Source organism: Salmo salar, chromosome ssa05 (genome assembly GCF_905237065.1).
Source record: "Salmo salar chromosome ssa05, Ssal_v3.1, whole genome shotgun sequence".
NCBI classification, from domain to species: Eukaryota; Metazoa; Chordata; class Actinopteri; order Salmoniformes; family Salmonidae; genus Salmo; species Salmo salar.
In genome coordinates this window covers 83,406,436-83,419,703 of record NC_059446.1, presented here as the reverse complement: position 1 = coordinate 83,419,703, position 13,268 = coordinate 83,406,436, and the positions used below count along the sequence as shown (strand labels likewise).

General features: G+C 45.0%; 1 protein-coding gene across 4 annotated transcripts in view; it reads left to right on the top strand.

Annotated features, from left to right (window-relative positions):
- The window catches only part of LOC106573925 (beta-chimaerin), a 41,248-nt gene that overhangs the window by 10,491 nt on the left and 17,489 nt on the right, over nucleotides 1-13,268 (top strand). For 3 of the 4 annotated variants that reach the window (XM_045719182.1, XM_045719181.1, XM_045719184.1), the window contains exons 3-6: nucleotides 1,882-1,937; nucleotides 2,954-2,985; nucleotides 3,260-3,373; nucleotides 3,475-3,748. In XM_045719182.1, coding sequence (XP_045575138.1) covers nucleotides 1,882-1,937; nucleotides 2,954-2,985; nucleotides 3,260-3,373; nucleotides 3,475-3,748 — 476 coding nt within the window. Of the gene's footprint in view, nucleotides 1-1,881; nucleotides 1,938-2,713; nucleotides 2,836-2,953; nucleotides 2,986-3,259; nucleotides 3,374-3,474; nucleotides 3,749-13,268 lie in introns of those variants that run through there. The other variant, XM_045719183.1, reaches the window with a different exon arrangement.

The window sequence follows — 13,268 nt, the reverse complement described above, 5'->3', positions numbered from 1 at the left end:
GTTACATTACAATGAGGAAACGGCACTACTCCCAATGCGGTGTTACATTACAACGAGGAAACGGCACTACTCCCAATGCTGTGTTACATTACAATGAGGAAACGGCACTACTCCCAATGCTGTTACATTACAATGAGGAAAGAGTTCTCGGCAAAGACTCTTCTAATCCTGTTTTGTTCAACAATCTTAGGATGCGTTCTCAAATGGCACCCTGTTCCCTATTTAATGCATCACTTTTGCACTAAATATGTAAACGTGTATAATTTTGTGTTCTTCACCAATAAATCTGTTATAAAGTAGTGCAGTATGTAGGGAATAGGGTGCCATTTGGTACACACACTTAGTGCATCCCATGAGTATAGTATAATCTTTGTCTACAGTAATGCCCTTAGAATAGGTACATTACAGACAATAGGCCCAGTGTCCCCAGCTCAGCTATGATATATTATCCTGTGGCTTAACCATAGATGTGATTTAATCTCACTCGCTACATGTTTTTTTTTCTCCATTCCATTTTCAACAGTTTCACTGATTTACACCGAGCACTCAGTCTTTAAGTACACTTCATCCTTGATGGCAGCTTGGCTCAGTGCTGCTGCTGCATGTGTTACTGTGCTACTCTGGTTGCGTCCTGAATTAAACCCTATTTACTGTAGTACTTGGCTCTGGTCAAAAGTAGTGCACTATGTAGGGGGACTTTTGGGATGCATACTGTTTCTCCCCATTGTGTCCCAGTACTAAGATTTAATAGTCACTGTTCGTATCCTGCACTAAGGCCCTAGACTACAGTTGTGTCCCAAATGGCACCCTATTCTCTATATAGTACACTATGGGCCCTGATCTAAAGTACTGCACTGCATAGGGAATGGGGTGCCATTTGGGATGTATCCCTCTGTGAAATATCCATTGACATTCACACAGAGGGTTTGGTGATGTATGGGACCTGTCATATAAACCACTGAGAGACATTAGGCCGTGGATATCTTCCATTTAGCTAACAGCTCCTGGTGTTCTACTGTTCCTAGTTGACTTTGCTCTGAGTTAGGCTAAAAGTGAGCCTGCCATCTTTGAATCATACTGTCAGTGGCCATACAGAGACTGTGTATGCTGCATGTCCAATATTAGAGCAACTATAAACTTCTAACTTCCTAACGGACAGTTAACTCCTCATAATCTAGTGCCCCTCCCAAGTCCTGCTGGGACCACTGCACACAAACATGTTCCATGGTTAGAAATAGTGTTGTGCATGTAGCATGTGACAGAGGGAGCTGCAAGAGGAGTGCATTGGGGCGTTATTAATAATTGTTTAACTCAAATAAATGTTTAGACATCTGCTTGAACATATATCGCAAGGCCAATAACTTGTCAGGTGGATGGATTTTCTTGGCAAAGCAGGAATGCCCACTCACAGGGATGTAAACAAATTTGTGCACAAAATTTGAGAAAAATAAGCTGGACCGGCCTGGTAACTGTGGAGTGAAAATGTGACTTAAAGGAGATGAATACATTGGGGATGACTGTAGTGGTACTGTATGTCCAGCTGATGACCCCATACAGTGCATGAATGAATACGTTACTAAACTTTATTGTCCCATAGGGAAATAATGCATGAATTAGTGTCTCTGTGTGTGAAGCGGTCTACAGTCTACTTAAACGGAGCTGAAGGAGGTCCGTTTGTGTTGCTGTCTACGTAGTCTTTGTCCGTCTGAATTTTTGGAATGCGACGCGAAATGGACCACCGTCGGTTCAGTTCCCGTAGACTGTGCTGCGCCCGTAAGGCTGTGTAACTCTCTAGCGTACATATCGTGGCCTCAGCAGTGCAGCCATTCTAATACTGAATACTATGCTTTTTACTTGACAGTCCATGTTTGTCTCTAACAGTGTACCGGCTCCAGCAGGAAGCTCCTCGGCCCAAGAGGATGACCTGCCCTCAGGAGGTCAGCACTGTACCTCTTTAAACATTAAACTACACCCCCATTGTCTACCCTTCTCTCAAAGTGTCTCAGAATCATGGAGGCAACCATATAGACTACAGTATTTTGTGATAATGTAATGAACATAGTGATAAACTAATCATTTAGCACATTGTTGTTTTCTTATCTCTAATCTGGCACCAAATGGTTAAGAGGTCAGGCAATTGGCAGGATGATTGTACACAGTGGCAGAATACAGAGTACACAGTGGCAGAATACCTAACCTGGATCTCAAGAGAAGACAGGCTATGTGCACACTGCCCACAAAATGAGGTGGAAACTGAGCTGCACTTCCTAACCTCCTGCCCAATGTATGACCATATTAGAGACACACATTTCCTTCAGATTACACAAACCCACAAAGAATTCGAAAACCAATCCAATTTTGATAAACTCCCATATCTATTGAGTGAAATACCACAGTAGCAAGATTTGTGACCTGTTGCCACAAGAAAAGGGCAACCAGTGAAGAACAAACACCATTGTAAATACAACCTATATTTATTTCCCTTTTGTACATTAACTATTTGCACATCATTACAACACTTTGTGTAGATATACATATTATGCCATTTGAAATCTTTATTTTTTTACTTTCGTGAGTGTAATGTTTACTGTACATTTTTTGTTTATTTCACTTGCTTTGGCAATGTAAACATATGTTTCCCTTGCCAATAAAGCTCCTTAAATTGAAATGAAATGGAATTGGCAGAGAGACAGACGGGCAGAGAGACAGACGGGCAGAGAGACAGACGGGCAGAGAGACAGACGGGCAGAGAGACAGACGGGCAGAGAGACAGACGGGCAGAGAGACAGACGGGCAGAAATATCTGTTCCCCAACGTAGACATCCTTTATGAAAGGTTTATCCTTCAATCTAAACAGCTTGTTAGATCTCTTGGCCAAGCCATTGAAGTGACCTTTCAACTGACTATGTCTCTGTCAGCCAATGTATCTTGTCTCTCTCCTCTGGATTTACAGATGGAGACCAGACCCAAATATTACGGCAGAGAGTGAGTAGTGGGACTTACTTTGATTTTTCATCCATGTTCTAATATAGCTGCTGGGGAGACTGGCTCTAGCTGTGTGATTTATCATTAACGTCAAGCTTTACATGTGCTAAGGGTGTTGAAGGTAGGTGTGTGTGTGTGTGTGTGCGCAAGATGGGGATGGGGATAATTGAGTGTTAAATCCAGAGGGACAGAGACATCAAGGTCCATAGACAAGGCCACAGCATTGACGGGAGACTTGTGGCGGCATTGACGGGACACTTGTGGCTCTCTCAAGGTTCCATGGCATGCTATCGAGAGAGTGTGCAGATGAGCTACTGGGAGGAGCAGAGGGGGCTTACCTCGTCAGAGAGAGCCAGAGACAGCCAGGGACACACACCTTGGCCTTAAGGTACTGTACACAGTACACACACACATTTACTTAGTAAATATACACACCTTGTCAAAAACCCTCTCCCCACCCACCCACCTACTCTACCTCCCTCTCCCCAGGTTTGGGGACCAGACCCTGAACTACAGACTGTTCTATGACGGGAAGCACTTTGTGGGGGAGAAGCGCTTTGAGACGGTCCATGACTTGGTGACGGATGGCCTCATCACCCTGTACATCGAGACCAAGGCAGCAGAGTACATCGCCAAGATGACCACCAACCCCATCTATGAACACCTGGGCTACACATCCCTGCTGAAGGACAAGATGGGGCACCGGCTGAGCCGGGGACGCACTGAACCCCGTAAGGTCACCTTCCAGAGAGAGGACAGTAAGGTGAGTTACTACAGTACATCGCTTTGACATTCTTTATGTAACTAAAAGTGCTATGAAAAGTTACTATGGTGGGGACGGTGAGTGGTGGGGACGGGGATTGGTGGGGATGGTGGGGGATGGTGAGTGGTGGATCGTGGGGACGGGGATGGTGAGTATGGGGATTGGTGGGGATTGGTGGGGATTGGTGGGGATTGGTGTGGATTGGTGGGGGTGGCTGGGGGGTGGCTGGTGAGTGGTGGGGATGGTGAGTGGTGGGGATGGTGGAGTGGTGGGGACGGGGAATGGTGGGGGACGGGGAATGGTGGATCGTGGGGACGGGGAATGGTGGGGGACGGGGAATGGTGGATCGTGGGGACGGGGAATGGTGGGGGACGGGGAATGGTGGATCGTGGGGACGGGGATGGTGAGTATGGGGATTGGTGTGGTGGGGGTGGATGGTGAGTGGCGGATGGTGGGTGGATGGTGGTGGTGGGGACGGGGATGGTGAGTGATGGTGAGTGGTGGGGGTGGTGAGTGGTGGGGACGGGGATGGTGGTGACATTGGGGGGGGGGGGTGGTTCTCTCCCATAGCACCAGGTTAACTATGTATTAACGTGCTACGTCTACTACTGTTGTGTTTCCTGACTATAGTTGTGACCTGAACAGGAACAACTCTGGGCCTTAGCTATGGACTGTAACAGACCAGTTTTTCTTGGTCTCGCCACACGGTCTGGAAAAACTCCTGTCCCTAAAACATGTTCATTACCTTCTACTCTATCAGCATCTGCAATAAGGATGTTTCATTATGTAACCGTTTGTCAAGAGAGATTTTTATTTATTGTCTCTGCAGGGGGGTGTTTCCTTCCTGACATCACTTCTCATTAAAGGTCATGATGACCAACAGGACTGGGATGTTATTCTGTGTAATAGACAGACACTGTTCTAGGGCGATAGATGAATCACACATTTCACACCATTTGTTCTCATCAACTAACTGCTGAAGGATATTGACTGTCTGTGACTCATTATATTAGCCAATGTGAAATGCTTTCATTCTACTGTCGGTCTAGGGTGTTGGCAATTCCCACATCTCACCACTAGGTGGCAACCGGACCAAGCCATAGCATATCAACAGCACATTTCACACTTAGTTGTGATTGAAGAAAAAAAAACATTTCCAGTCTTTGACTGTTCAACATGGTGAAATCACAAAGCCTTTCCTTCATCCATGTTTGGTTGGATGAAGTTGTCTTGACATTCTGCTCTGTTATGTTCCTCTCATACCAGCCACACACCCCTGGTGCTTCTTGGAATATTGAACAAATCATTTAGTTCTGATAAACAGCATTAAGGTTGTGTCCCTCCCAAATGTCACTATATTTCCTATGTAGTGCACTACCATTGCCCTGGTAAAAGTAATGCCCTATATGGGGAATAGGGTGCCATTTGGGAAGCACATTGGTCTCATCAGTCGACTGACAGCAACAAGGCAGTCCTGCCGGAGTCCTGCAAGATGTCCGTTTCCTCTCCGCTCCTTTCCAACACCCACCAGCGCTGTGCTATTCATGTCACTGCCTGTCCACTGGAGTTAGAGTGAAGGGGACAGAGAGCCTTAAGCCCTTACTGCAGGAGGCAGCTCTATCCCTGCAGGAGGCAGCTCTATCCCTGCAGGAGGCAGCTCTATCCCTGCAGGAGGCAGCTCTATCCCTGCAGGAGGCAGCTCTATCCCTGCAGCTCTATCCCTGCAGCTCTATCCCTGCAGCTCTATCCCTGCAGCTCTATCCCTGCAGGAGGCAGCTCTATCCCTGCAGGAGGCAGCTCTATCCCTGCAGGAGGCAGCTCTATCCCTGCAGGAGGCAGCTCTATCCCTGCAGGAGGCAGCTCTATCCCTGCAGGAGGCAGCTCTATCCCTGCAGGAGGCAGCTCTATCCCTGCAGGCTCTTGACTTGGTCAGTAGTTCATGGACTCTGACGGATTCCAACACGTTCAGAGATGAATCCTTAACATAAAACTAAACCCCTCCAGGAGTGTTCTCCATAGCATGGTCTGTATTTGTTAGAAAACATACAGGACCTGATATACAGAAAGTACATGTTCTAGGCTATTTGGTCTGGTCAAGTAAAGACTGTCTGACCTTGTATAGTAATATCTAGAGCATGCTTTGAGACATGTGAGTGGATAGCTAGAGCATGCTTTGAGACATGTGAGTGGATAGCTAGTGCATGCTTTGAGACATGTGAGTGGATAGCTAGAGCATGCTTTGAGACATGTGAGTGGATAGCTAGAGCATGCTTCGAGACATGTGAGTGGATAGCTAGAGCATGCTTTGAGACATGTGAGTGGATAGCTAGAGCATGCTTTGAGACATGTGAGTGGATATCTAGAGCATGCTTTGAGTTTTGACATCAGACTGCCAGCCTGTCAGTCAGTAATGTCAGTGTCTGTAAAAATGTGTTGTTTTGAGTGTCACACTTCTATCTGTCAAGCTTGGGTTATGTCCCAACTGGCACCCTATTCCCTATTTAGTACACTACTTTTGCCCAGATCTTTATAGTATCCTTATAGGCCCTGATCAAAAGTAGTGCACTAAATAGGGAATAGGGTGCTATCTGGGATGCAGTCTTGGAAAACATGACGAGTTGGGCCAATGACAGGTCTCCTGATTTTAGGCTTTCAGTGTTGGACAAACACCTGCCAGTCGGTCACGTCCACCAAAAAAGCGGGAGGTCAAAGTGCAGTCCTCCGGTTTCCTCTCTCTGTGTCCCAAATGACACCCTATTCCCTTTATAGTGCTCTACTTTTGACCAGGGCCTATAGGGCTCTGGTCAAAAGTAATGCACTACGTAGGGAATAGGTTGCCATTAGGGATGTAGCATATTTCCCTATGGAGTGGAGTCAGGCTTGTTCTAATGGCCTGTATCTTTACTGACTTTAGTTAACAGTGTACTATAATACTCTGTCCAGTATCAAGCCTGTATCTTTAGTTAACAGTGTACTATAATACTCTGGCCAGTATCAAGCCTGTATCTTTAGTTAACAGTGTACTATAATACTCTGGCCAGTATCAAGCCTGTATCTTTAGTTAACAGTGTACTATAATACTCTGGCCAGTATCAAGCCTGTATCTTTAGTTAACAGTGTACTATAATACTCTGGCCAGTATCAAGCCTGTATCTTTAGTTAACAGTGTACTATAATACTCTGGCCAGTATCAAGCCTGTATCTTTAGTTAACAGTGTACTATAATACTCTGGCCAGTATCAAGCCTGTATCTTTAGTTAACAGTGTACTATAATACTCTGGCCAGTATCAAGCCTGTATCTTTAGTTAACAGTGTACTATAATACTCTGGCCAGTATCAAGCCTGTATCTTTAGTTAACAGTGTACTATAATACTCTGGCCAGTATCAAGCCTGTATCTTTAGTTAACAGTGTACTATAATACTCTGGCCAGTATCAAGCCTGTATCTTTAGTTAACAGTGTACTATAATACTCTGGCCAGTATCAAGCCTGTATCTTTAGTTAACAGTGTACTATAATACTCTGGCCAGTATCAAGCCTGTGTTTTCAGACACACTAGCTACAGTAAACATACTCCCTCACATGCTGTCTTTACTCTCTTGTAAATCCTCATTCTTGTGTGTGTGTGTACATTCCTCCCGGGGGGGGCTCACGCAACCTGTCTGGTGACCTGCTGTGTGTCAGCCTCGTCGGTTCACACGGCTCAACTCAATGTGTCTGTACTTGTGCTGGGAGTTGCTACAGTGACCAAACTCCTGCCAGTTTTCTCCCATATAACAACAGCTTCCCAAATGGCACCCTATACCCTCTGGTACCTCAGGGCTTTGGTCAAAAGAAGTGCACTATGCACAGAATAGGGAGCGTTTGAGAACCATCACTGGTTTAATGTAACTGGTGCTGGTGGGGAGATGGAAGAAGGTGATCAATGCATTTCTAGTCCATGTTCTGGTCCTAGTTCTATAATGTGAGGTTAGCCTGCTTGGATATTATTCTGAGGTTATAGTAGTTTGTTTGTTATTTCGAAGTTTAATGACCTTGTCCTTGAGCTACCCGTTAGTCTGTTGGAAACAACATGATCTATAAAGATGGCATTGGGAAATAATTGAGCTACCACTATAAAGATTTTATACAGTAGCTACATACTTTGTAAAAGGCAGAAGGCTTTCAATGTTGATCTGTCATACTTCCAGACACAGGCAGGCCTGTTTTTAATTGGCGCTGTACATTTTCCTTTCGCTACACTTTCTGAATAGTAAAACAGATTTTATCACTGACTACATCCCCATTCACGTCTATGTTTCTGTTTGGATGAAATTGTATGAGATGTTGTGTGTGGTGTGTTTTTGTTTGGATGGTTGTTCTTACATTATCTGACCTTACAGAAAGAAAGACACTAGTGTTCTATTTTCCCATGATCCTCTGTTCTCCCCACTGTCTGCTCAGCTGCACCCACACAGTGAATAACAGAGCCTGGCTGCTGAAAAGAAACCAGGGCCTTTTTTTAAATGTATTTTATTCCAAACTCTTCTCTGAGACAAGAAGCCATCTGCCTCTAGGGAGAAAGACCATAACTGTCACACACCCGGTCTCTCTCAATACGTCCTGTATACCCCCTCCCTCCTCTTCTTCTCCCCCTCCCTCCTCTTCTTCCCCCCCTCCCTCCTCTTCTTCCCCCCCCCTCCCTCCTCTTCTTCCCCCCCTCCCTCCTCTTCTTCCCCCCCCTCCCTCCTCTTCTTCTTCACCCCTTCCTTTTTCTGTCATAGATTTTTTTTCATCCGCCTCTCTCTTCCTCCAGATCCCTTACTCTTCTTTCTGCTCCATCTAGTTTAGATCCTCCTCCTGGTCTTTGATAGGATGTCTACCTCGGTGACAAACAGCTTCTCCTGTCCTGACTGTTACCCGTTCAGCCATTTTAATTCAAATCAAATGTATTAGATACATGCTATGTAAACAACAGGTGTAGACAAACAGTGAAATACTTCCGGACTCTTCCCAAAAATGCAGAGAAATAAAAGATAAATAATAGAAAAGTAATAATAAATACACAATGTGTAACGATAACTTAGCTATATACACACAAGGTTAGACTAAACTCTCCTCCCAGACTCACATTAAGCATCTCCAATCCAAAATGAAATCTAGAATCAGCTTTCTATTTCGCAACAAAGCATCCAACACTCATGCTGCCAAAGTACCAGTGCCATCCGTTTTGTCACCAAAGCCCCATATACTACCCACCACTGCGACCTGTACGCTCTCGTTGGCAGGCCCTCTCTTCATACTCGTCACCAAACCCACTGGCTCCAGGTTGTCTACAAGTCTCTACTAGGTAAAGCACCGCCTTATCTCAGCTCACTGGTCACCATAGCAGCACCCACCCGTAGCATGCGCTCCAGCAGATATATCTCACTGGTCACCCCCAAAGCCAATTCTTCCTTTGGCCACCTTTCCTTCCAGTTCTCTGCTGCCAATGACTGGAACAAATTGCAAAAAACACTGAGGCTGGAGACACATCTCCCTCACTAGCTTTAAGCACCAGCTGTCAGAGCAGCTCACAGATCACTGCACCTGTACATAGCCCATCCAACTACCTCATCCCCATACTGTATTTATTTATCTTGCTCCTTTGCACCACAGTATCTCTACTTGCACATTCATCTTCTGCACATCAACCATTCCAGTGTTTAATTGCTATATTGTAATTACTTCGCCACCATGGCCTATTTATTGCCTTAACTCCCTTATCCTACCTCATTTGCACATGCTGTTTATAGATTTTTCTACTGTATTATTGACTATGTTTGTTTATTCCATGTGTAACTCTGTGTTGTATGTGTCGAACTGCTTTGCTTTATCTTGGCCAGGTCACAGTTGCAAATGAGAACTTGTTCTCAACTAGCCTACCTGGTTAAATAAAGGTGAAATAATAAAAATACATTAAAAAAAATTTGCTTGTACCCCTGCACATCGACTCAGTACTGGTACCAGACACCTAGGTATTTGTAGTTGTCCACATATTCTAAGTCAGAACCGTCCAGAGTAGTGATGCTGGACGGGCTATGTACATATAACTAGGACTAAAGTGACTAGGCAACAGGCTAGATAATAGACAGTAGCAGCAGCGTACAGTATGTGAGGAGTCAAAATGAGTGGAAAAACGGTCAATGCAGATAGCCAAATGGCTAACCAGACAAACTATTTAATAGTCTTATGGCTTGGGGGTAGAAGCTGTTCAGGGTGCTGTTGGTTCCAGACTTGGTGCAGTGGCACTGCTTGCCATGCGGTAGCAGAGTGAACAGTCTATGACTTGAGCGGCTGATAATTGTTATGGCCTTCCTCTGACACCGCTTGGTATAGAGGTCCTGGATGGCAGGGATTTTGGCATCACTGATTAACTGTAGTGCCTGGCGGTCGGATGCCAAGCAGTTCCCATACCAAGCAGTGACTCAACCAGTCATGCTCTCAATGTTGCAGCTGTAGACCTTTTTGAGGTTCTGAGGCCCCATGCCAAATCTTTTCAACCTCCTGAGAGTGAAGAGGCATTGTCGTGCCCTCTTCACGACTGTGTTGGTGTGTGTGGACCATGATAGATCTTTAGTGATGTGGACACAGAGGAACTTGATGCTCTCGACCCGCTCCACTACAGCCCCATTGATGTGAATGGGGGCATGCTCGGCCCTTCGTTTCCTGTGTCCATCATCAGCTCCTTTGTCTTGCTGACGTTGAGGGAGAGGCTGTTTTCCTGGTACCACACTGCCAGGTCTCTCTGACCTCCTCTTTATAGGCTGTGTCATCAGGATCAGGCCTACCACAGTGGTATCGTCAGCAAACTTAATGATGGTGTTGTAGTCGTGCGCTGCCACAGGGAGTACAGGAGGGGAATAAGTACGCAGCTCTGAGGGGTCCCCGTGTTGAGGGTCAGTTTGGTGGATGTGCTGTTGCCTACCCTCACCACCTGGGGGCGGCCCGTCAGGAAGTCCAGGATCCAGTTGCAGTGGGAGGTGTTCAGTCCCAGGGTTCATAGCTTAGTGATGAGCTTGGAGGGCACTAAGGTGTTCCTCTTGTCCAGGTAGGAGAGGGCAATGTAGAGTTGTTAGGGAGGTTTGAATTGGAGAGGATCCAGGGTGTCTGGGATGATAGTTTGATATGAGCATTTCATGGCTGCAGGTGTGAGTGCTACGGGGTGATAGTCAGTTAGACAGGTTACCTTGGCATTCTTGGGCACTGGGACTATGGTGGTCTGCTTGAAACATGTAGGCATTACAGACTGGGTCAGGGAGAGGTTGAAAATGTCAGTGAAAACACTTGCCAGCTGGTCAGCGCATGCTCTGAGTAAGTGTTCTGGTAATCCGTATGTATCCTGGTAATCCGGCCTTGTGAATGTTAACTTGTTTAAAGCTCTTACTCACACTGGCTACGGAGAGCGTGAACCCGCAGTCATCCGGAACAGCTGGTGCTCTCATGCATGGTTCAGTGTTGCTTGCCTCAAAGCGAGTATAGAAGGCATTTAGCTTATCTGGTAGGCTCGTGTCACTGAGCAGCTCGCGGCTGCGTTTCCCTTTGTAATCTGTGATAGTTTGCAAGCCCTGCCACGTCCAAAAAGCGTCAGAGCCGGCATAGTATGATTCTAGCTAAGTTGTGCATTGACGCTTTGCCTGTTTGATGGCTCGTCAGAGGTTGTAGCAGGATTTCTTATGTGTCCTGATTAGTGTCCCGCTCCTTGAAAGCGGCAGCCCTAGCCTTTTCAGTGTGGATGTTACCTGTAATCCATCACTTCTGGTTGGGATATGTACGTACGGGCACTGTGGGAACAACGTCGTTGATACACTTATTAATGAAGCCGGTGACTGATGAATTCCATAACACATTCCACTCTATGCAAGTGAAACAGTCCTGTAGCTTAAAACCTGTTGAGGACAGACGTTCCGCTAGCGGAACGCCTAGCCAATATCCAATGGAACAGCGTGGCGCGAAATATAAAACCTCAAATCCAATAATTTCAATTTTTCAAACATACGACTATTTTACACCATTTTAAAGATACACTTCTCCTTAATCCAACCACATTGTCCGATACAGAGACCAAAATAACCACACAGCCATTTTCCCAGCAAGCATATGTCAATAAAACCCAAAACACAGCTAAATGAAGCACTAACCTTTGATCTTCATCAGATGACACTCCTAGGACATTATGTTATACAATACATGTATGTTTTGTTCAATCAAGTTAATATTTATATCCAAAAACAGCTTTTTACATTGGCGCGTGATGTTCAGAAAATTTATTCCCACCAAAAACTTCCGGTGAATTTACAAAAATACTCATCATAAACGTTGACAAAATACATAATTATTTTAAGAATTATAGATACAGAACTCCTTTATGCAACCGCTGTGTCAGATTTTAAAATGGCTTTACGGAGAAAGCACATTTTTCAATATTCTGAGTACATAGCTCGCCATCAGACACCCGCCAAGTTTGGGGCAACCTAAACTCAGAATTAGTATTAGAAATATTGTATTACCTTTACTGATCTTCGTCAGAATGCACTCCCAGGACTGCTACTTCCACAAGAAATGTTGTTTTTGTTCGAAATAATCCATATTTATGTCCAAATACCTCCGTTTTGTCCGTGCGGTCAGGTCACTATCCAAAGCGTAACGCGCGAGCGCAATTCGAGATACAAAAAGTCTAAATGTTCCATTACCGTACTTAGAAGCATGTCAAACGCTGCTTAAAATCAATTTTATATGTTATTTTTAACATAAATTTGCGATAATATTCCAACCGGACAACAGTATATTCATTCAAGGAGAAAAAGAAAAAAACGGCGAGCTCGCGGGAACGCGCATATCCAATCCCTTTGTCCTCAGGCAGACCACTCAGTAACTGAGCTCCTATACTCTGCCCAGAGACAGAAGGCTCAATCCACTTTCTGAAGGCTTTAGACAGCCAATGGAAGCCTTAGAAAGTGCAACGTAACAGCACAGATACTGTAGTTTCGAAAGGGACTAGAAAGAACTACATTTCTCAGATCCTACACTTCCTGGTTTACTTTTTCTCAGGTTTTTGCCTGCCATATGAGTTCTGTTATACTCAGACACCGTTCAAACAGTTTTTTAGAAACTTTAGAGTTTTCTATCCAAATCTACTAATAATATGCATATTATTAGTAGAATAATATTCTGGGCAAGAGTATTAACCAGTTTAAATCGGGTACGTTTTTCATCCGGCCGTGAAAATACTGCCCCCTATCCATATCAGGTTTTAACAACCACTTCATCGGACCACTTCCTTATTGAGCACGTCATGGTACTTTCTGTTTTTGAGTTTTTGCTTGTAAGCAGGAATCATGAGGATAGGGTTATGGTTAGGGAGAGCTTTGTATGCGTTTGTGTGTGTGGAGTAAATATTTTGTCTCATCTAGTTGCACAGTTGACATGCTGGTAGAAATCCGAAGACATTACTTCTGTAGCTACAGAACATGGTCCTCTGTCTACGTTACTGAAGTTTGG